At 36.4% G+C, this 26,060-nt stretch overlaps 1 protein-coding gene and 1 long non-coding RNA gene across 2 annotated transcripts; one reads left to right on the plus strand and one right to left on the minus strand.

Moving 5' to 3' along the window:
- Nucleotides 1-2,155: 2,155 nt before the first annotated feature.
- LOC143591660 (pathogenesis-related genes transcriptional activator PTI6-like) lies at nucleotides 2,156-3,129 on the minus strand. The gene has a single exon (XM_077071809.1). It carries the CDS (start codon nucleotides 3,049-3,051, stop codon nucleotides 2,353-2,355), a length of 699 nt encoding a protein of 232 aa, XP_076927924.1. The 5' UTR covers nucleotides 3,052-3,129; the 3' UTR covers nucleotides 2,156-2,352.
- Nucleotides 3,130-13,326: 10,197 nt separating this feature from the next.
- Nucleotides 13,327-16,249, plus strand: LOC143591669 (uncharacterized). Its single transcript, XR_013145739.1, has 3 exons — nucleotides 13,327-13,898; nucleotides 15,894-15,949; nucleotides 16,057-16,249. It is a non-coding gene; the product is annotated as an uncharacterized LOC143591669 (long non-coding RNA).
- The last annotated feature ends 9,811 nt before the right edge of the window (nucleotides 16,250-26,060 follow it).

A 26,060-nucleotide genomic window follows, 5' to 3' on the forward strand; every position in this document is an offset into this window, starting at 1 on the left:
ATTATAGTCATCACAAAGCTCTTTTTGACCCTCCCTGGTTCCTGATTACATTTGATGCATACACTAAAAAGACCCTATATATAAAAAATTCTATCAGGTTCAAGGTTTAATAGATAGGTGAAATATTTAATGTCATAGTGACAACAAGGATATATAGCAATTAATTGAAGGCAAAATAAAATATACTCTTCACTTAAACAATATTAATTTGGACAAATTCAATCACTTAAATATGAAAATTATACCATAGATTTTGTGATTTAAGTATCAAAAGGTAAAATCATTTCATCTAAACTAACAGATTTGTTGGTGACAAGGACAAACATGTTACGGTTTTACAATTGCTACTTTTAGACACTTGTGTACTTTCAGACTATTCGAGTTCAAGTTGTTAAGTTAAGGCTAATATTCAAGACATGATTAACTCTCCCGTCAATCATAAAGCCACATGTATTTCCATGCCTAACTCACATAAAATTAGGTATTTTTGTGCTTTCGTTACATAAACTTATGCATATGTCAACAAACATATTTTCCTTTTTAAGAAAATAAATTATTAAGAGAGAAATAATATATTTTAGAATTATTTTACAGAAAGTTTAATTAGGAACATGCTTATTACTAGAGGTGGCAAATGGGTTGGGTTGGGTCGAATGAGTCATGGGTCAAAACGAGTATGAGTCAAAATGACTTTGGGTTAAAACGAGTCAATTAAAAAAAGGGTTGTTTTGGTTTGGGTCAGAATAAGTTAGGGTCAAACCGGGTTTTGAGTTATTTTTTTATATATATTTTGTGAACGAGAATAACGGTGGAAACATTTTAGTTTTTTTAGATTTTTTGCTTTTTACTTATATTTTAAGTTATGATTTTTTAATTATTTTTTTTGAATTTTTTAGGGGTTTTCTATTAAGATCAAAAACCCTCAAAAAAATATTCAAAAATAATAATAAAAAATTCATAACTCAAAATATAAATCGTAAACATAAAAAGTAAAAGCACTAAAATGTTTCATGTGTTGTCCTCGTTCCATAAAAAAAAACATCTAGAATCGAACCGAAACCGAAAGAATCGACGAAAATGAAACGAAGAAACAAAAAGCCAAAACCGGACCACATCAATCGAAATCGAAAATCAATCAAAACGAAACTAAAAGAATTCAAACCGAAGAAAAACAAAACTGAAAAAATGAACAAAAACGAGTCCGAAATCGACCAGAAAGAAACCAAAACCCAACACGACACAGGTGAAAACTCGTGTTGACTTGAAACCTGAACCGAACCCGTTTCAATCTGAAACCCGTCTCGTGCCGAAACATGTCTTGTACGAAAACCCGTTCCGATCCGAAACCTGTCACATTTCCTTAGGACACTAACCCACATCGACCCATTTCTTTGAACTTGTCGACCCATTTTGACTCGAAAATAAAATGATGTAATTTTAAATGACTCATTTTGACCAATTTATTTAAAACCTTTTACCCAAACCAACTCATTTAACTTTTAAAACAACTCAAATTGACTCATTTGAAAGGGTTTGGGTCAAGATTGTCACCCCTACTTATTACATAATACTTTCTACTTTGTACTCAAGTTAAAAATATATTTGATACAGATTAGATGTAACAATCTAATACATTCTTTTAAAGTAAACCACAGTGTGTTAATTCCTTAAAAAATAGAAAAAGAAAAGAAATTGTATTAGTATTTAGTAACATTCTGTTTTTTTTTTCTAAATTTATTTTCATATTATGATCGTGGAAACATTAAATAAGCATTGAATCGATACTAGTTATGTCTATTATTTTAAACTTCTATTCTGATTTTTTTATTAAACAATCAACGAATAAAATCCGGACATCTAGAGTAGTCCGAAGACAAAATGCTATCTCATATGCCCGCAGTCAGATACAACTAAGCCCACCATCTTGTTAAGCGAAAATCACGCCGCTCAAAATCCCACTGCCATAAAACAAGTGAAGATTATATTCAAACTTGAGATCTCTAGCCACAACCCAAATCTTCACTACCTATCTAATATCAGCCGAGAAAAACCCATTGGCTTCATTTGAGTTGATAAACAAAACAAGAAACAAAAACAAATACAAATGGAACCAATCATTATATACTATTCATCCAACTTTTGGTAGTAAACATTACTTTACTCAAAAGTTTTTCCACAACAGGATTAGTTAATATTTAACTATTAACTAGATTAAATACACTAACACGTTTCATAATATCCAACACCATACACAATTAACCTTCTCTCTTCTCTCCTCTCATAGTCTCATTTACATTAATTAAATAATAACAAACCTAATTTAAATAGTTAATACCTAATATAATAAAATAATTAAATAATATCTCTGACGTCAACGAGGAAATCATCAAGGTCAAACTCCCCAAACTCATCGCCACCGTGGCAGCTTCCATACCCCACAAACTCTGGCAAATCAAACGGTATATCAAACTCTAACCCAAACCCCTCTAACGCCGTTACTTCACCGTCAGATCTCAAAACAGAAGTCGGCGAGAAAACGGCGTCGTTTACAGATCCTTCACTGTTTGTAACGGCGTTACCGAAATTAGTAACGGCGGCGGGTCCTTTGAACTTAACGGCGGCTTCATCGTACACGACCGCGGCTTCCTCGGCCGTATCGAACGTTCCAAGCCAGACACGCTTCCTTTGTAACGGATCACGGATCTCCGCCGCCCAACGCCCCCACGGACGCCGACGGACGCCTCTGAACTTCTTTACTGACGGACGCGTGCTCCTCACATGCCTCTTTTTACGATTACTATTATTATTAATATTAATATTATTATACTGTTGTTGTTTAAAGCTGATCTCGGAAACATGTTTCTTCACTCTCTTAACCACAAACTCATCATCGCCAGATGAGTCCGTGGCGAACGGATCAGTCAACGTGATCCGTACGGTTTTACGGTTGGTAGTGGACGGTTTGTATAGGGGATCAAGGAACTTGTTGGTTTGAAGTACGTGCTCTGTGAACTTGACCGTTGACTGTACGGAGACGGGTTCAAGACCCATGTTACTAGTTAAACAAGGACTGAAAGTAGTGGGTAATAATAATTTTGGCGGGAGAGTTTCCCACTGTTTTGTGGGAGTGAGTAGAGAGAGAGAGAGAGAGAGAGTGGAGAGAGGAAACGAAGAGAGTTGCAGGGTGGAGGGTGAGAATATAAAGGAGAGGTGGAAGAGTGTGGAGTCCACTACTACCACACTACACTCCAAGACACACATTGTGAATGGTCAATACACCGTGAGAAACACGCACTAGAAAAAGTTACGGTAATATGCTTAAACTTGTTTCTTGTCACTTGAGCATTAGGCTAAGACCACTCGTATTTGTGGCATTATGGGTATGTTTTTTTGAATAGGCGTTTTGTATAAAACGCTTGAATGGCCTGATTTTTGAAACGTATTATCGTTACAAAATTGGACTGTTTGATTAAAAAAAATTACTTTTTTTTTTAATTTTAACACAATTCTTTTTTTAAACAAACTCAAACTTCATTTTTTATACACAATTCATTTACTCATTTTCTATAAAACATACTCAAATATATATTTAAGATCACCAACCAATATGTTTCCGTTCAGCAACCAAACGCTCGTTTTTGCTCCATACGTCCGACAAGGCAACCCTAACAATCCCGACCAAAATAATCCACAACCGAGCCCATCTACAATCCCGATGTCAACAATCCTGGCCCCTCAAACCCCGTATCCGTTCAACGCGCAAATGGCCGTGTACATACAATATCTAGGTTCTGGAGTCCCTAACCAAAATATGGTGCCCGGTTTCCAAAACCCAACCACGAATATGATGGCGGGTTACGGTTCCCAACCCGACGACGAGACGGTGCAAGAGACACAAATCAACCATATTTTTAAAAATACATTACTTCTTAAATTTAATGTATTTTTTTATTTTAATGTAGTTTTTAGTTATAAATTTAATGTATTTCTTTTATTTTAATGTAGTTTCTTTAATTTAATATTAAATCATTTAATGAATTATTTTTTTAAAAAAAAGTGATTGGGTGTTACATGTAAGGATTGGAAAATTCAAAACTGGTACCGTACCGGTATCGGTACTGAATCGGTACCAACGTTTTGAGTTTCGGTACCGGTACTGGTACAGATACGGTAAAGGACCGGTATTTGCCGAAATTTTACCTTAAATACCGGTACCGTCCCGGTCTCTGGAACCGGTACCGGTACCGAACCGAATATTTCGGTAACGGTGCCGGTACCAAGAATCCGCGATTTTCGGGACGGGGACTGGTCGGTACCGGTACGGTCCCGATCTCAGCCCTAGTTACATGACACAAAATACCTAGAAGTTGGACATTATGACTACACCCTTTTTTTATAAAAAAAAAAACCAAAATTTTGAATAGGCATCACATAACTCAAAATGCTTAGGATTGGGGCATTATGACTATACATAATTAGTTCTGGAAACAAACATGTTAGAATAGTGATTCTTTCGTAGCTGATAAATAATACTTTTATAATATAAAGTAGTGATTTTTTTTAATCTTATAATCAAATTAGTTAGACGCTAGTTATATTTAGTCATGGCATAATTATCTATTCTATTTTTTATAATATAAAGATCTATTATATTTTTTATGGAGTCATGGCATAATTAGTTAGACGCTAGTCAATCAATAGCAACTATGATTGTTTGCAAATACTATCATCAATTATATGGATTCTCTGTAAATTTTGATTCAAAATGACATGGACAATTAACTGTAAGTGCGCATCAAATATCAACTTGGGTGATGATTCGTAGCCGAGTTATTGTTGATATGTCACTCATTAAAAGTAACTTAGTCACTTGTGATGGTAATTGAATAATTGCTAACCGGTTTATCGGTGTTGTTTGATCCAATTAATTCTAACATTTGAAGTCTTTCTTTTAAGTTGTCAATAATTGTGTTAAACATAACATGTTATTTATCTTCACGCAGAAAGACCCTTCCAAATTCATCAAGGATGAGATTCAATGTTGAATGAGAAGGTGACACATACCATTTTGATAATTTTTCTAAAGGGATGGTTATTTGAACTCTCTTTCTTCACTTGGTTTATTTTGGAATTTTTCCTAAAAGAATTGGGTTAAAGATTGTTGTTGTTGTTAAGTTTTTTTATAAAAGCACATTAAGATTGACTTAAAGTTAGATTGTAGGTGATATAAAGAAGTTAGAGAAGGAATTATAAAGCTAAAGAATGAGGCGAATGTTGAGCAAGAGAACCCTAGAAGCAATTTTGTTGATAAGCTTATAAGACTTATTCACATTGATTTATATTGGGTTTTATATATTTAATGAATGGTCAACCTTTTTTTCTATTGGATACAGTTGGGAAGGATTGTTAGGCCACCCGTAGTGGGGCGACTAAAATGGGTGACAAGGGGCGCGAACAACCCCCCATGGGCGACATATTGGGCGATAAGAGGGAGGGGGCGATAAGAACTTGTCGCTTGTTCTTGTTTATGCTATATTATTATTATAATAGTGACTGTGTGTGTGTGATATATATATATAGACACACATATATGTATATGTGTCTACACCACCATTACACCCCTAAAACAAAAACCCTTCATTTACTGACTGGGCGGCACATGACACAAGTCGCCCCATTTTTGTAGCACATCTACTACACATAGCCTTATGGTGTGTTTAGTTTGAAGGGTTTAAGGTTGACATGAGTTGATTAGTTTGTGTTTTCCATGGCTTTTCTCTCCTCTTAATCATAAAAAGGCAAAATGAGATTTATGAAAATATGTTGGGTCTGGCTCTAATCGCTCAAAATTGTTTTGGTTTACAACAGGTTGTAAGTAAAATGATTTCAAGTTATTTTAAACTAAGTATTAATATTGGTTCGGATAGAATGAGTTATATGCAAAACGAATCCAAGTTAACATGGGCACTTGAAAAATATTAACTTGGTTCAGTAAAATTAATGTTTTAGACCAAAAATTAAGTTAAAATAAGTTATGACGGACAATTATGTGCAAATTTAAACTAATTACTTTTTAATATATATATCTGTATCCACTCTTTACTTCCAGTATTTTTAATTTTTTAGTCCTAACCGTCTATTATCTTATTATTCCATTCATTTGTTTTTATCTTAAACAAAATATGTGAACCTAAGTTTTTTAACTACGAATGATAAATAAATACACAAAAACAATTATATCTATCATATAATTATAAAAATGTTATATATGAATAAGATTATTGATTGTCTAGGTTATTATTAAGCCATTATGTATTACTCGTGGGTTGACCCGAAACATGACCCGAATTTAAATGGGTCGACACGACACGACACGAATAAATAAATTGGTTGGGTTAGGGTTGAAGAATCTCAACCCGCCAACCCGAAACCTACTAACCCGCCAACCGATCAACCCGGAACGATTGACACCCCTAACTAAAATCAAACTAACTTGAATCACACACAACCATACCAACAACATTAACAAAATATAAGAAATCCAAGAACAAGAATTGTAAAATTACCCAGAAAAAATACAAGAACAATTCGTAAAATCACCCATAAAAATCCAACACAAACAAACCCAAGAACTGAAAATCAAAATCACAAACAACCACCAATTTTCCTCAAATAAAATCTCCCTCAGCCGCTGAAGAACTTGTTTCAAATTTATGCACAAAACCCGTCTTCTTTTTCTTGATCGTCACATCCCCTTTCCCTTCGACCCTAGCTAAATCATCCTGCCGCATTACCTTAAGCAGAATCTTAGGCAGATTATCAGTAACTTCAGCGACATTATAGTTAACAAATGTCACACAGTGCCTTTCCATTTCTGCAATAATTCTCTTCTCCATCTTGTGGGGTTCTTCAGTAGGTTCTTCAGTAGCTTCAGAGACGTTGATGTTGAATAGAGACCCGCGGTGGCTCCTACTGTCAATTTCTTAGCCACGCACCTGAACTTATCACTTCACTTCCAGCAGGCGAACATATTAACTTGTCGCTCCTGGATATGACAAGGGAATTATTCCCACACACAAGTCGTATCTTACCGTTGATATGATGCTTATAAACCCTAATCATCAACGACATTGTTACGATTGCTGGTGGGTGGGTGGGTGGGGGTGTGTGTGTGTGAGAGTGAGTGAGTGTTTGTGTGTAATAAATGAACCACGGGAAATAGGGAGTGTTTGGGTGGAAAGGAAATGGGTCGGGTTTGATATACACAAACGGATTAGGGGGTGTTTGGCCTAGCTTTTTTAACAAAGCTTATAGATTTTTTTTGTAAGCTTAATTGGGTGTTTGGTTTAACTTTTTAAGCTCAAGCTTATTAGCTTATATAGGCTAATTTTAATAATCTTTTTTAATGATGGTTTTTAGTTTATTTGAAAAAACTTATATGTATAAAAGCTAGGCCAAACACCCACTTAATAGAAAATGGATTAATAGAAAACGTTTTATCATAGTCTAGTGAAGAGTTTGTCCCTCACTTCACTGAACCATTTTTTGGGGAATTTAAAAATTGGTGGATTAAGATGAATTCAGATGTTCAGGCCCACGTGAGTAATGCAATTGGTTTCTTCCCATCTAATTGTAAAAGAAGGGTGTTGAGGAGTATTGATGGGAAGATGATAAAGGAAAAAGTCCTCTAATTGAGGTTTTAAGAGCGAGTCTGGCTGAAGAACATTTTGTAAACTTAGCGCTTCCCAGGAGGCAACCCGGTAATATATTTCGTTTCTATTATTTTATTTTGCTTTTTATTTTGTTGATATTCAGTGTGTTTCTTCTCTTGTTTGCAGGTTGTCACGGGGGTGGTTGTTGAAGGTTGATGAGCTAGAGTTGGAAGTAAGTGTGAGGACGCCAACTGCTTCATAATTTGCCGTGACATTTCAGAATTATTGCTTGGTTTAGAGCCGCATTCGCGAGTGAGTGCTCTGTGGACTTGACCGTTGACTGAACGGACACGGTTTTAACAACATCCATGTTACTAGTTAAACAAGGACGGAAAGTGGTGGGTGTTAATAATTTTGTCCGGAAAGTTTCCCACCATTTTGTGGGAGTGAGGAGAGAGGAAACAAAGAGTGTTGCAGGGTAGAGGGTGAGAATATAAAGGAACAATTCCCAAAATAGTTCAACAAGAGAGAGATTCCCACAATAGTCCAAAAGTTGTTAAACTACCAAAATAGTCCAAACAAACTTATCTCCAACCTGACATTGGTACTCGTGACGTGTAACATCCCCAAAATTGTGGTCCAAATTTGACAACTTAGTAAAGTTGAAGGATCAAATTATTCTCTAATAAGTAATGAGAAAATTCAAATAAAGAAAATAAAACCATTCTATAAGGAAATAAAAATATTCCATGAATAAAGTTATCTTATGTTAAGGATATGGAATAAGGAAATTCCATCCCACATTAAAAGATGCAAGAAAGTGGAAGCATTCCACATGGATATAAATAAGGAAATTAAAACCCATCCCACATGGAAAGTGGTAAAGAAATGAAAGCTCTTTATAAGGAAAAGATTTTCCATAATAATATTCTTATATGCCTAGCATGCACCTAGTGGTCCAAGCGGAGGGTGCGAAGCACCCGACGCGCACGCGTACGCGTTCGGGCGAAGGGCGTTGGGCGATGGGCGCAATGTGGCGCTTTGATGGCGCACTTTGCGCTTTGCACTTATCAAAGACAAGGGACCAAAAATAAAAATTTGTATCCAAGGACCCATCGCGATACGCGATGAGTCTATGGACCGGCCATCGCGTAGCGCGATGGTCCGTGATAACTCAGGGACACGTGTCACCCTCTGGTGACACGTGGCAGCAGGGAAGGACACGTGGCAGGCCACGTGTCAACACGTGGCGCCCATGCAGAAATGGCGGCGTCGCGGTACGCGACGACCAAGGAAGAGGACCCATCGCGTACCGCGATGGGGCCCAAAATCAGCCTATAAAAGGGGGTCTACGGCTCATTCATTTCAAACACATTTTTCACTCTCTCTCTAAAAATACTCTCTCTACCTCGGTTTCCGTGCCCTGACCCGACAATCGTTACCTCGTAATCCATGCCACATACCAACGGTACCTCGAAGTGCGTGCCATCCGAAAATAACCCGACATTCTATCTCGAAGTACGTGCACATCACAACGGCCACCATATGTTGCCTCGTTTTGCGTGCCAAGCCCCAAAGTTCTGACAATCTAAGCACCAGTACGCGACATAGAGTAGAAGTTCTGCTCGTACAAACTTAGGTATATAACTTCGAATATCCGTGTAAGGTAAGGGTTCTGACCTAAGTTATTATTTTATTATTATTATATGGCTTAAACCACAGTCAGGGGTATAGCCCAAACCTTGATCATAATTATGTTTACATAAGCTTTAAACATACAAAGAATTATAATAGTGTTTCTTTACAACTAAGAAACATCAGTTTTACATTCATAAGGAAATATAGTTTCTTCACGATTAAGAAACATAGCATTCGTATACAAAAAATATCGTTAAAACATTGTTTCTTCATGTGTAAGAAACATAAGATTTTACATGCATAGCAGTCAATGAATGTTTCTTCTTGAAGAAGAAACAGATTATAGATGTTTCTTCATGAAGAAGAAACTCATCTTATGATTTGGTAAATAAACAGAAAGACTACGGGTCTAAATATTCTATCCAAATAAATGATCAATCAAGTTTAAAGTTATTTAAACCAGACTAAAGGTCTATAGCCGGATCAAGAGACGATCCGGATATTTATATAAACCTATTTTATAATAGGTCAATCATCAATCAATCAATTAGTCAATCATTCAAAGTCAAGGTTTCAAACGAGATCACCATATCATTCCGAACAGTCAATGACTGGTGAATACGTTCAAACCTTTTATAACGTGAACACGTTAACCTTTTTAATCAGTCAAAACATATTATACTCAATGAGACGAACGGGTGTTTGTCTTAGCGAGTCAATCAATGTCTACATGAGATCATGCAATCTCTAAAACTTTATAATACAAAGTAGGAAATAAAGTCAACTCAGACCGAATACACAAGTGTCTGGATCTAAACATAACCGTTCAGCCTAATCATTCTAAGGCTACGTGGCCGCGGGCTAATGGTCATAACTAGTCTCCCGGAAAGGGCTACGTGGCTCGGGAACAATTGTATGTGTAGGGCAGTGGTACATAGACCAGAAGTAGAAATGCTTCTGCTGAGCTTGTAGAGAAAACTATATTTGTATTATATTGTCATTCAAATGTTTTATAGAGTCATACGTGTTCACCAGCATTTAGCTGACGCATTTTCCCCACATTTCAGGGAAACATATTAGTACAGGTAGCAAGACATTCATGGAGTTAGATACTTGCAAGGTAATGATGGCTCAATTTTAAATTATTAAAATATTTTAACAAGATTTAAACATGATTAATAAATCAAACACTTGGGTATTTATTATCCGAGAAGTTTTCAAATAAAATAATATTTTATTCAACCAAAGTCTTCCACTAAAATAAACCACAACTCTGATGTATTTACAAAACAGGTACCAACTATTGGTCATACGCCTAGGCCCTAAGTCGGGGTGTGACATGACGTGAGATTTTGGTTAACCACTCACAGTATGACACGTGTAAAGGTAGCGTGATAGTTACAACCAAATTTGTCTGCGCCCATAGTTTCTGGCCAAAATCATTTTCTGAAAAATCATGGTTTTCGAATTAAAGTTATCGGCACCGTGAGTTTTCCGAAAAAACGAAATTCACGTTTTTTTGAAATTCATCTCCTCCGACGCATTTCAGGTGAATTTCTTCTACGTGAAATTTCCAAAAAGTTGCAAAAAAAAGATACTTTTGCAGTGAAGTTAGTCCTGTCCGATGATTTTCAAAAAAGTTTAAACGAAATCGATAAATTTTCAAAAAAGTTTAAACAAAACGGATTAATTTACAAATAATTTCAAAAAAATTAAAAAAAAACGATAATTTACGTCTGAAATTTATATCCTCCGTTGATTTTCATTAAAGTTTTATTAATCCGAATAATGTGTATTTTAACCTTGTTATAACATTTCAACAAAAATCTCTTGTAAAACAATGAAATTTAAGAGAGGTGATAGGATTGAAGTAGTTGATATGGGTTCTGGGTTCGTCGGTTCGTTTTATGATGGCAACATAGTGTCACGGGTTGGGAAGCAAACCTACATCGTTCAGTTTCGTACCCTGCTTGAAGATGATCAGTGCGGGTTTCTTAGAGAGTTTGTGACGGCCGATAAAATAAGTCTGGGTCATCCAAACTAGTTTCTCATAAAACTTATCGACATAGATGATTTATATACAAAACATAGCGCTGACCATAGATTTAAATTCAAAAACATCGGATACAATATTTTTCAAATAAAACTCATCGAATCTGACAACATGGGCCCAATTCTCACGAAAAAGATAAGTTTCATATTAAAACCATCGAAGAAGATTAGTTTCATATCAAAACTCATCGAAAAGGATTAGTTTCATATCAAAACTCATCTAATCTGACAACTCCAATTCCAATACAAAAAAACATGAGTTTCATATCAAAATTAATCTTTTTCTGACAACTATTTTTTTTATGTAAAAAAAGATAACTTTCATCTAAAAGCCGTCGAATTTAAATACTTTGTATAAAAATCTATCTTTTCTGGCAACTCTTCTTTTATGCAAAAAAAGATGAAATTCACCTAAAATGCGTCGGAGGCGATGAGTTTAAAAAAACACGGAAACCGATAGCTTTTGAAAACTCAAAGGGCCGATAACTTTAATTCGAAAACCATGATTTTTCAGAAAATGATTTTGGCCAGAAAACTATCGACGCAGAGATATTGTTGTAACTTTCTCGTTACCTTTACACGTGTTACACTGTGAGTGGTTAACCAAATCTCACGTCACGAGTACCAATGTCACGTTTGAGATAAGTTTCTATGGACTATTTTGATAATTTTAACAACTTTTGGACTATTTTAAGAAAATCTCTCTTGTATTGGACTATTTTAGGAATTGGCCCGAATATAAAGGGTGGAGAAGAGAGAGGTGGAAGTGTGTGGAGTCCACTACTATACAGTATATACACTACACTCCAAGACACACATTGTGAATAGTGAATACACCATGAGAAACACGCACTAGAAAAGGTATGGTAATATGCTCAAATTTGTTTCTTGTCAAATTTGTTGTAGCCTCTGTCGCCCACAATTCGCCCAAACATTTTGCCCACTGTGCACAGCTTTAGCCTAAGTTGATAATTACTTAAAATAATTGGTGTTAGAAACAAACATGTTAGAATAATGATTCTTTAGATGATGAGAGACTCGGAGAGTGTGTAAGCCACACCATCAGACGGGACACATAAGTTTCGGGTGGCACAAACTTTTTTATACATATTATATATATATATATATATATACATATATATATATATATATATATGTGTGTGTGTGTGTGTGTGTGTGTTTTGGTGTTGTAAATAAGGTTATTTACAATAGTTTGTGAGATAATTAAATTCTCATAATGATTTCTGCTTATAATAAAACGGTTGATAAAAGTTTTATTCATGTAAAATTTTTTTGTTAAGGCCTACGGGACTTTTTATTTTGGTTCGGCCGATGTATTTAAATTCTCGGAGACGGCCCTGATTCTTTCATAGCAAACAAATAATACTTTTATAATATAAAGTAGTGATTCTTTTAATCTTGAAGTTAATCAAATATGACAATGGAATAATAATGATATATTATATTTTCTGTGAAGTCACGAGATAATTAGTTAGACAATGGTCAACCAATAGCAACTATGATTGTCTGCAAATACTATCATCAATTATATGGATTGTCTGCGTATATTTTAATTAAGAATGATATGGACTGTGAACTGTAAGTACGTGTCAGGTATCAACTTGGGGTGATGCTTTGTAGCCGAGTTATTGTTGATTTGTCAATCATCAAGAGTAACTTAGTCACTGGTGATGGTAACCAAGTAACTACTATCTGATTTATCTGGTAACCAAGTAACTACTATCTGATTTATCTGGTAACCAAGTAACTACTAACTGGTTTATCGGTATTGTTTGTGATGTTCGATCCAATTAATTCTAACATTTAAAGTCTTTCTTTTAAGTTGTGTCGATAATTGTTTTAAACATAACATGCCATTTGTGTTATATATATTTCTTATATCGGTATGATCGTATTAAATGTGGCATGTCATATAACCCGTTTATCAATAACTTTCATGTTAAAGCAAAGTGTTTTGAAAAAAATTTCTTTGTCAAATTCAATCAGTGTTAAGCTAACCATGTTAATAGTTGAGCATGACTTGTCTAAAGCAACATAATATGTTATTATGTTTTGTTTGTTGTACAACCAAAACAAGTTAGTGTTTCCTTAACGCATGTAACATACTAAGATAAAAATATGAGATAATTTTTTAAAATAACCCAAGTGAGAAGAGTGATTCTAAAAATGATACTCAAATTTCATCTTCACGCAGAAGACCCTTCCAAAATCCATCAAGGATGAGATTCAATGTCGAATGAGAAGGTGACATAGACCATTTTAAGAATTTTACTAAAGGGATGGTCATTTGAAATCTCTTTCTTTTCACTTGGTTAATTTTGGAATTTTTTCTAAAAGAATTGGGTTAAGATTGACAAAGTTGTTGTTATTATTATTATTATTTTTGTTATTATTAAGTTTTTTTTAAAAACGCATTAAAATTGACTTATAGACTTATAGTTAGATTGAAGTTCCTTGACCACAGTGTTATCTTCCACTTGATTTGACATAATTCAATCAAAGCTTCATGTGGCTACAAATGCATAAGGCTAAGGGGTGTGGGGGGCTCTAATGGAGGCTCTAGTGGGGGCTCCAGCCAATAATATTATGACGTGTGGCAGAGAGAGAAACTGGATAAGGGGGGTGTTGGAGCCCCTGGCCCTGGTGTGGAGGGGCTCCAGCAGGGGCTCAAACGAATTTTTTTTTAATTTTTTTATAAGTATATTCAAACAATGTATTATTAAAAAAACCTATAAATTATTAAAAAACACACATTTTTTTTAAAATTCAAATTACAAAAAAAAAACATACTAAAAATTAAACAAACAATAATACTTAATAATAACACTAATCTAATACAAGATCATCGGGTCGCCTCGCCCACAAATGTTCAACCAACTCATGTCGAAGATCCCCGTGTATCTCACGGCTCTTGATATTTGCTATGTTATGAAGTCTTTGTTGATCACTGATTGTGGACGGTTGTGGCGGAATGTCACCTTGGTAGTTTTGGCAGATAGCTTTGCCCTCGTCTTCTAACGTCATGTTGTGTAGGATCAGACACGTGTAGACGACGTCCGTTATCCTCTCCCGAGTCCAATAACGTATCGGGTTCGCCAGAACATAATATTGTTTTTTTATAGCTCCAAAAGCTCTTTCAATATCTTTTCTAGCAGACTCTTGCTTCTTCGTAAAATGCTTCCGTTTGTCGGCGATTGGATCTGTAAAAGCTTGAACTAACAAAGCCCATTCGTTGTAAATACCATCGACCAGATAGTACCTGTACTTGAAGAGTTCTCCATTTGCAACAAAAAATTGAGGTGGTTCAACCCCGTCGATAAGGTCGTTGATCAAATGTGACTGATCGATAACATTAAGGTCGTTATTTGACCAAGCAACACCAAAAAAAGCATGCCAAAACCAAAGATCCTGTGACACCGCCGCCTCAAGTATAAGGGTCGGCCCTTCATGATCACCACGGTGGAACTGACCTCGCCAGGCCGTTGGACACATAGCCCATCCAACATGCGTACAATCGATGCTACCTAGCATCCCAGGAAAACCATGTTTTTCTGCGTGCACCTCATATATGCGTTGGATGTCATACATTGTAGGTTTACGCAGATATCTCCGAGCGTAAGTCGATATGACTCCTACGTATATAAAATAATCTATAAACATATAATATATATTACAAAATGTAATAAATATTTAATAAAAAGTAAAATTAATGTTTTTTACCTTGGCTATAAAAAATGAAGGGATTCACGTGCAACCATTTTCGACATCTGTAAATACTCATCCAAAGCGTCCGACGAGATGCCGTACGCTAATTGACGGATAGCAGCCGTGCATTTTTGAAGAGGGGTAAAACCGGGGAGACCCCTAGCATCCTCCCTTTGTTGAAAAAAGGGATACCGTGCCTCTAAATCACTTGCTATACGCATGAACAATTGTCTGCTCATTCGGAAACGAGTTCGAAAATCCGACTCCTCATATACCGGTTGAGGGCTAAAATAATGCCTAATCAAAGTATCGTTAGCACCCGATCGATCACGATCACGAGGTGGTGCTCTAACCCTCGGGAGTCGAGGTTGATGGGCTTGATTTTGCAAGAGATCGACCACGGTTGCGGTCAAAACTCCCCCTACATGAAGAAGCAAATCATCCTCTTCGGAGGAGTCGGAATCAGACGAGTACGACGACATTATTTTTAAAAAAAAAGTTGGGAAGATGGGTTGATTTTGGGTTTTATTTTGAAGTTGTGGTGATTGATATGGGTGAAATGGGGTATTTTATAGATGAAATGGGGTATTATTTAGGTAAAAAATATATATTTTTTTTAATTTAACCGTGTCCCAACGGCTATTTCTCCATTCCCAACGTCCATTTTCTCTCTCTTCTCCCGCTACCAGGCTCACGCCTGCCTGGATTTCCGCGCTCGCGCCCCGGCTCGCGCCCCGGTGGTGTGGGGTTAGCGCCCCGAGGCGCGAGCGGAGGGGCTCTAGCGCCCCGGTTAGCGCCCCACACTCCTCAGCCTAAGTCTAAGAGCTTGTTAACGTCAATAGTTTAAAGAGTTTCAGTTTAGACAAAGGGTCTGTGGCAATGTGTACCTCACAGAGACGGGAGACCCTTATTCTTTATGCTTTCTGTAGCATTTATATTTGTTTAAATTTATTGTTTTTTTTTTGGTTTAAAAGTTGATTCTATGAAGTAAATATCTGTTTATCGTTTTATTGGTATCCTAGTGACTTTCTCTAATAAAGTCATCGGCTAAAGTCTTGTTCGTAACAAATTGTCATGCGTGAGCTATATGTTTTATCATAATGAGTTTTCTCTGGAATCATCTTGCTTAATGGCATTTAATAAAAGTGTGTTGGAAACATGGTATGGTATTATTTACTGGGTAAGAGCATTCCCAATTCATCCCCTAAAATTATGTGAGGAGGGTTTGTAAATTATAGGGTGGGGTTGTAAGTGGTTGTGAGTGTAAATTATAGGGTGGAGAGAGAAAAGTTAGTGATTTTTGTAAATTTGGGGAAAATATAGTGATTTTTTTGTAAATTATAGGATGAAGAAAGAAAACTGTAATGAAAAAGGTATAAAAAATATTATTTAATTGAACAAGAGAGAAAAATGTTGTGTTTTTTAGTGTAATTATATAATATATATGGATATAGAGATAGGAAACGGGATGAGAATGCTCTAATAGGCACCGAACGTGTGGGTCCCACAGTAGTGTTGGAGTGGAAAAGAGGGGGCGTGACTGCTGTAGTGTTGCTGACGTGTCGGCGTGGATAACCAGAGACTCCCCATTTTCTTCTCACAGAAACAAGATTTTACTTCGTCAACTGACAAGTCAAACAGCTTTAATTGACTTTGACATGACCTCCATCGTACCTTTATTTATTTACGCACAATATACCATCCTATTCCCTTAGCTAAAGGCCAGAAATTTAGTACTGTAATATCCACTTCTTTATTTTAATAAATATAATTTTACACCAATAGTAGTAAGGCTTAGAGATATTAATGCTATTTGTAGTGGATGTGCTACCAAATAGAGCGTTTTGTATCGTGTGGTGTCCAGTCAGTAAATGTTAGGTTTTTGTTTTTTGGGTGTAATGATTTATAGCCTCATATATATATATACATAAGTTTAAGTTCATGAAAGAAGTCATTTTATTGCAAGAAGTGTGAGAAGTCCTTTCAACCAATCAAATTTTTTTCTTTTGTTTTTTCATTTAAATAAATCCAAGGGCGTAATGGTAAAGATTTAAATTATCTTAATTTGGTAACTATCAACTTCTTGGAAGTTTTGGTTTATTCTTTTATTGAATTTAATTACTCGTTAATCTAATTTAAAAGCACATTAGAAGTCTTTAATGTTTGGTTCTCTGAATCACGTTAATTGTTTTTTAATTTCTTTTTATATATAATTAAGTATTCATTATTATCTCTTTATCCACAACAAATCTATCAAATATTTTTAAGAATAAAATATGTTTATTTTTACCATCCGATGATGTGTAGGTACAAATCAAATGATCTAACACTTTGTGTAGGGAAATATGAGTTATTTGTAGGTGAATATTAGTTACGTGTTATTGAACATAAATGAAACTAACCCGTGTAAACAATTTGAAACTTACACGAAACTAATAACGTGTGTAGGCAATTTGTAATTACACCTACAAAATACATGTAATGTTCAAATGAACCATTAATCTAATATCCCATTAAAAAAAGATCGATCATCCCATGTTCATCCAATTTTGGTGAGCAAATCATATCAATTTAAAGTTTTGTGATTTATTCACATTTTTATTGCTATGTAGAAGTTTTGATCAAACGTGTAAATTAACTTTTTAAATGTCAGAAAATTATCGAACCATATATTTACATCATACACAATGTATATACACTACATTCAACCCTACATTGCCTACACAACATATTTACATCATGCACAACATATATATAAACTATATATAATCCTACACAACTTTACAAATGTTGTGTATGATCTAAATATATGTGTAGAAAGTGTAGGAATGAATGTTATGTGAATATATAGTGCACAAATATGTTGTGCGAGATGTAAATATGATGTGTAGGGTTAAATGTTGTGTAAATATATCGTGTGTAATTTTGTTGTGTAGGACGTAAACATTCTGTGTAGGATGTATATATTGATTTTAAATAATAAACGTAGGAAAGAAAATACATTATAAATTTTGAGATACCAATTTTAAGATGTAAAAAAGAATGTACGTGCATAAAATATATATAAAAAAGTAAAGAACGTACACAAAAAAGTAAATAATGCACTATTTTGTAAAGAATGACTTCCATTATCTCATATTAGGAAAGGGAGAATCTGAAGTTATGAATGCGAGAATTAATGAGCGATTTCAATAATTGATTTGGAAATACAATTACAACACTACCCTTTCTTATTAAAAAACATTAAAATCAAGAACCAATAATTACAACAATGCCATATTCAATATAGTCCATAGATCAATCATAATCAATGGTTATAATTCATTTCTCGCACTTCTCGTATTAAAATGATTTCTCCCATGAACTATCCCATATATATATATATATATATATATATATATATATATATATATATATATATATATATATATATATATATCACGCATAAATGTAAAATAATAATATACACACACACAACCACACAGACATCACGGGCGAGAAAACCTCCACGACCTCCTACAATTCGCCTAGGGGGTGGTGTCAGCGCCCCAAATCGCCAGAATTCACCCCATAATCTCGCCCACTACATATGGCCTAAGAGCAATCACGACATATACTCTAGAGATTTTACATGATCGATCTCTAAAATCAAACCGAACCAAGACTATTTCGATCTAAAACTATCAAACATGAAAATTTTAATTCGATTTGAACTATTGAGTTGATTTTAATGATACATTACCATTAGAATATCTAGTTTGATCAATATTATTTATAATTATATATTAAAATGGGGATTTCTTCCCCCTTACATTTGTACGATTCAATTTATTATTCTTTGTTTTTTTACTTTAAAAAATTAGGTGTATTTAACAAACCTTAAACGTTGGCAAATGTCGGATTTACATGTTTTATTTTTTGATAAAAACTTTCTTAAACTTTGCTTTTATATTTTTATGGTTGGTTTATGACCGAAACTTTTTTTAAAATTTAAAATTATCCCGTTATCACACGTTTTTATATTCGAGTTTCGACGTTTTGTAACATCCAGTTTTTCGGGTTACGGTTAATAAATGAAAGTATGGGTTATTAGGAGTTGGGCTAGTGTTGGGTTAAATGGATATGGGTTATGGACTTGGGTTATGAAAGAAAGAGGAAAGGACCATAGGCTTAAGCCCATGATCCATAATTATATAAAACCTTAATTACCCATTTATTACTCATTTCACACATATTTCATACACCACCAAAACACACACTTAAGCTCTCTCTCTCTCTAGTCTCTCTCTAGCCGAATCATAGAAGAAGAACCGATCCCGATCCAAGGTATGATAGTATGATATTGTATGAGCTTAGACCCGTTAAATATAATCACGAATCGACGAGCCGACACCGTTAAACCGTTTAAATCACGAGATCCGGGTGGAATCGGGTATACACCGAACCTATGATGAGCTTAGGGGTCACCCTAGCTTAGATCTGGATCAAACGGGACAAAAAACGGTGAAAACGAGTTAAAACTCGTTTTTCCGACGTGTTCGCGGTTTTCCGACGATTTTCCGGCAATGGCGGCGCCAGAAAGTGGTACGACGTTAAGAGGAATGTCAGGGAATGTTCTGACATTCCCTGACCTAGCCCTAGTTCGCTAAGGGGTGACTAACGAATTAGAAGTAATTCGCTAGTTAATTCGTTAAGGAAAGACTGACGAACTAGCTTCAGTTCGCTAAGTCCAATTCGTATGTTGACCAGTTCGCTATAAGGTTAATTTGTTATGAGGAATGGTTCGTTATGAGGGTTTAGTTCGCCAAAGAGTACAATTCGTTAGACAGACCAGACGAAAATGGATCAGTTCGCTAAAACGGCCAATTCGTTATGAAGTAACGAATTAGCCAATTCGTTAAGGAAGAAAGAAGTAACGAACGAACCCCAATTCGTTAAAGAGTATATTAACGAACTAGACTTTGAAAGAATGACAGATTGGTCCCTGAACTTAGAAAATGATGATTTAAATTACAAAGAAGCCCTTGAACTCTTTAAGTTAGCAAATTTATAATGATTCAAAATTCTAATGGAAAATGTGATACGACAGTTAATAGAAATAAAATTTTTCCAAACTGACCTGGCAGCTCGACCCCAGCCAGGGGATCTGCCCCTTGGACCCTGCTAAGGGCTGCCGCCCCTAGAACCCCGCTGCTAGGGGCGCTGCCCCCGGAACCCCGTTCGTTGTGGGTTATATAAAGATAGATGTACGATATGAGTAGCAATAGTTAATTGATGCATGTAAATTATTATACAGTTAGCCGTGCCCAACTGAAGAAAGGAATAACTATTAACGGTGAACGTAACCGACTTGAGGTGAGTTTCTAGCCCCACTTCCTTGATATGTTTTCGGGGTTGTGTGCATACTCGATGTGATAGTTAATACACACTTACCTTAAGTGGTAAGTGTATGCCTTGTATGATTTATGTATGATGATTGCTTGACAGTGCGTGAACGATCTTCGGATATTGCATGTACCGTCAGGTGGTAGCTAAAGATGTGATTGCCATGTATGTTGTAAGATAAGATGCAAGTATGAATCTAAATGATGTATGCATAATGTACGTACGATATGTTAATGGTACATGAACGCTCTTCGGAGCTTGCACGTATTGTCAAGATAAGATGCAAGCATGAATATATATGATGTATGCATAATGTAAGTATGATATGTTAATGGTACATGAACGCTCTTCGGAGATTGCACGTATTGTCAGGAAAAGTATTTAAGAGCAGGTACAGTATGAAGCTATGGAAGAAAGGGTACCGGACCCTAATAATATCCGAGGATGAAGGGTGACCGGACCCTAATAATATCCGAGGATGGAGGGTACCGGACCCTAATAATATCCGAGGATGAAGGGTACCGGACCCTAATAATATCTGAGGATAGAGGGTACCGGACCCTAACAATATCCGAGGTGTGTAGGGTGAAACGCCCTTTATAATGTATGGTTAGATATGAACGTGTATGGACGAATGCTGAACATGATATGTATGTAATGCGTACCTTCTGGCACGTATATGTGTATGAAAAGTAAGTTATGTGATTAACTAGAACTCACTCAGCGTAGCTGAATTTTAGTATGCACGCAGGCAAATAGGTTGAGGCAGCTCGCGTGACTGAAAACACATGGCATGGAATCGAAGATACTGGCATCTCGGAGAAATGTTGTGATGTTTTAAAGACTATGTTTTGTTTTAATTGACTACGAATGTTTTATAAGACATGGTTTGATGGTTATGTAAAAATGTTATGGTTGAAGTTTTATTATTCCGCGAAAGTTTTTATTAACTCTGATATTTAGAGCTGCATTTATGAGTAAATCCAACGTACAAAGTAGGGCTACCGGTAACGGGGCCTTACAAGTTGGTATCAGAGCAAAGTTCGAGAGATTTAAGCATCCTATATGCTTAGACTCGAACAGAGAATGGGATTAAAGTAAGAAAAGAAAGAATATGCCAGTACGAGAATGCCATGTGTCACTCAAGCAAGCTAAGTAAAGGTAAAGTACGTGATTAAATTCACATGTAAGTAGAATAATGAATGAATGTTTGCGTAATTGCTAAATAAAGAATGTGTGAATGCTAGCTTAATTGCTAGGGATAGGGGTATAATATGATACGAACTGCTTGATTGTCGAACTGTTAGAAGTAGAACCGGCACAAATAGACTCATAAAGGGAAGTGTATAGGACACGGAAAGTAACGTGATCAACTAATCACAGCTGGCCACTGTTATTACCTGTTAGCCTTACTATCCTTGTACTAAATGGTTCCTTAAGTGATGATGTTTGTGTTTACTTATAGAATACGAATGGCTAGAGCTAAGAAAGCTGCTGGAAAAGGAGGACGTACGGGACGTCGTGGCAGGCCACGCGTTGTCCGAGAACCGTCTGTGGAAGCAGCTACTAACAATGAGGGAGAAGGAAGTGCAGCTGGTCGAAATCCGAGTAACAACGAGGGGTATCAAATTGACCCTGCTGTTCAAGCTGCCATTGCTTAAGCGGTAGCAGCTGCTGCGAAGAACTGGAATGCTGAAGGGTCTGCTGGAGGCCGTGAAAGAACCGCTGAAAGGGCGGAAGGAGATGGTAAGAAAAATGGTGAAGGGGAAGGGGAAGAATCAAGCGTGGTGAAGTCAGTGAAGGTGGATGACAAGAAAAGGGGCCGAGGTGGGTGCAACTATAAGTTTTTCAAAGGCTGTGGTCCACCGGAGCTAACCGGCTTGGGAAACGCAATCGCTACTCTCCAATGGATAACCGCGATGGACAAAATTATCCGAATTAGCGAATGTCGTCCCGACCAAGCTGTGGGGTATGCTACCCAATCATTCGGGGAGGAGGCGATGTACTGGTGGGAGACAATTGAGCAAAGGAAGAGTCGAGAAAAGGTCAAGGCCTTGAGATGAGACGATCTGAAGGAGTTAGTGATGAAACGATTCTGTGTTGATGCAGAGATAGAGAAGGTTGAGATAAAGTTATTAAGTCTGTAGGCGGGTAAGATGACGCACCGAGAATACCTCACTGAATTCAACCGTCTGTCAAGGTTGGTGCCAGACATGGTGAACACCGAGGCCAAGCGAATCAAATGCTACCTTAGGGGACTGCCACAGAATGTTCGTGTCTTGGTCAAGGCTGGTAGACCAGGTACTTTTGATTCTGCTGTAGGGCTCGCGGAAACAGTTTATGAGGACTTGACAGATGAGATGGCTGTGGAAAAGAAGAAGGAAAAGAAGTGGATCGCGCATGTCAAACGACCTGGTACTCAGTTATGGAACCCTAAGGACAAGAAACAGAAGGTGTGGGAAAGAAGGGCCTGCAAGATATGTGGAAAGGTACATGGTGGCAAGTGCAAGTGGGGTACTGGTTCGGACATGTGCCACAAATGTGGAAAGGCTCATGGTGGAGAGTGCAGGATGGGGACAAATGCCTGCTATAAGTGTGGGAAGATGGGGCATTATGCTAATGAATACCATGCAAAATTCGCATGCTATAAATGCGGTAAGACGGGTCATTTTGCAAGGGAATGCACGGAAGGGGAGGCTGGAGGTAGTGGGAAGAAAGATGCTGATCAAGCAAGGCCGAGGACTAGGGCCTACATGCTGACCCAGGAACAAGCTAGACAGATTCCTGATGTTGTGACCGGTACGTTCTTAGTAAACGGTATTTTTGCTTCAGTATTATTTGATTCGGGTGCGAATAAAAGTTTTGTAGCTGCGACCTTTAGTAAACTAGCTAAAATGAAATGTTGCCGAGTGTCTGAAACCTTCGTAGTAGAAACCGCTAGTGACACCTCGGTGAAAGTAATGAAAATGGTTAAGAATTGTAAAATAGAATTAAAGGGACATGAGTTCCCTGTTACTTTGTATGTTATGACCTTAGGAGGATTCGATGTAGTTTTGGGAATGGATTGGTTGTCCGAATATGAAGCTCAGATAGTATGTAAGAGTAGGATAATAAAGTTAAAGTCCTTGGATGGTAGTGCCGTGACGGTCTATGGCGATAAGGAAAGTTCAGGGTTTAACGTCATTTCAATGATAAAAGCCGAAGGTTTGTTAAGGCGAGGGTGCGGTGCCTACCTGGCGTATGTTGTCAACGCTACGGCCGAAGGTTTACGTATGTTGTTTTGTTCGGTTTAATGGTCCCGTCGCGAAGCGCGGGGTCCTAAATCCTAGTTATATAAATAAATAAAAGTTAAATTTGAAAGCTAGGAAACAAGAAACCATGTCCGAAAATGGTTAAAGTGAAACATCTTTTAAACAAGTTGGTACGAACGTTGCAGGTTGAGCGACAAGGATAAGACCACCCAAAATCCCTCAAAACGGAAGGAGACATAACGTTACAATTGATATTAAATAAATAAATAATTAACTAAATGTATGTTAAATTTGATAGCAAGGAAACAAGAACCCATGTCCGGAAACGGTTAAAGTGAAGCATCTTTTGAGCAAGATGGTACGAACGTTGCAGGTTGAACGACAGGGCAGTGTTTTAAAAACCGGTTCAAACCGGCCGGTTGAACCGGTTAAACCGGATTTCGCACAGCATGCCGGTATTTTGAGTCCGGTATTTCTCACCGGTTTGCTTGAACATCGTACCGGCGGTTTTTGTCTCAAATACCGGTTTTTACCGGCAAACCTGTTTTAAGTCCGAGAAATTTTTGATTTTTGCGGCCCGTATTTTTTCAAAATTACTTTTAACCCAACAATTAACATTCAAACGTGTAAACTTTATGACTATTTTTTTTAAATCAAGTGTTTTTGAATTATTTTTTTTAATATGGATTAACTTTTTGATTAGTTTTTGTTATGGAATCATTAAGTTTTGGGTTATCTTTGGACTGGAGTTACATTTATAGAAAATTATAAGATAAAATATTCAACCGGTTGAACCTCCCGGTATAACCCGGTTCAACCGATTGTACCATTTTTATCTCAATCCGGTACAAGAAAAATACTGGTTTTTTAAACATTGCGACATGGACAACACCACCCAAAATCTTATGTTTTTCGCCGACGACCCCACAACCTACCCTACTCATTTTTAAATGAGGTTTTTTTCATACATTATTTAACACTTCAACAAAAGCCTATCTAGTTATTATATATAATAAATGAAAAGTTTGGCGCCGCATGAACGTGATTGATCCAAGTGGCGCCGTATTAGAGGGTCAAGCAATTATTTAATATTTATTATCTTTTATAAATTTGATAGCTAAACGGTTATTCACGTTGACTCGTCGGGACAACGACCGGGATCGGCAATGTTCAGGTTTTACTAACGATAGGGTTTTACTGACCCTTTTGTTTTATTCGGTACCGTCACAAATGTAATAGTAACTGATCGAATTAGCATATACTCACCGCTTCGTTTTGTTTTAGTTTCGACATCGTAACGAAACCAACCGAATGCCGATTTTTTAGTTATGGTATCATAACGAACGTGACAACTGGCCAAATTTGTGTAGACTCACCGGTTCAACGTCCGAAATTGACAATGGTTGGTTTACAAGCATTTGAGTTTTACTAACCGAAATTGACCGAGTTCGCGACGACGTACCGCTTCAACGCTTGAGTTTACTAGCGTCCGGATTTTACCGACCTGCCCGGCGCAATGTGCCGGTTAAATACGTTAGTAACATCTAAAAAGAGAAAAAAACTTGTATTTTTATTTATTTTTTAGAAAAGAAAAGGCTTAGCAATAGTACAACAACGTGTTGGGAGGAAGCGGAATCTGGTATTACGGAAATAAACAGGCAGAAACTGGGACATACGGTAAGATACGACTTTGGTTACTTTTAGCAATTGGAAAATATAATTTTTGGTTTTTTTATATTATTTATAATTTAAAGTTAAAATTTAGGTATTTTAATACTTTTGGAAGCAGCTTAAGATTAAACTAAAACCAACTTTTCAGGAAGAGATTATTGTGTTGGAAAGCTATAAACTTGTCGAACAAAGGTTAAGTTGCGGTATCAAACCTCCGTTGGGGTTTTAAATAAAGAAAAATAATAAGTCGATGGTTTGGGCGTATCCCAAATGTGGTGCTATTTTGTGTTTGTAATTTTGGTTTCTAGCATCTTGCAAGAGTATAATTAATAAAATTATTTTGGTGGTTGATAAAAAAAAAACTATAAAAGATGAGATATTATCTGATAACATGTTATTTCTTTGAATTATTGCCTAAATTATCATAATTATGATACAAACAAACACACAACCCTATACATCTCGTTCAACGTTCATGACATGACAACCTCACACCCCTAAGGCTATCTGCAGTGGTGGGTGTGAGTTAGGAGCGAAAAGGGGCGAATTTGGGCACGAACACCGCCCCAGGCGATATATGGGCGATTTGGGGCGGGCGCGGGGTTTAATTATCGCCTAGAGGAGATGAAGGTTATTATTATTATATTATATATTATTATATTACTGTTATATATATATATGTATA

The sequence above is a fragment of the Bidens hawaiensis genome, unplaced genomic scaffold (genome assembly GCF_021521415.1).
Source record: "Bidens hawaiensis isolate Kalapana, Puna unplaced genomic scaffold, B.hawaiensis_p1.1 tig00001685_1, whole genome shotgun sequence".
In the NCBI taxonomy this organism is placed as follows: Eukaryota; Viridiplantae; Streptophyta; class Magnoliopsida; order Asterales; family Asteraceae; genus Bidens; species Bidens hawaiensis.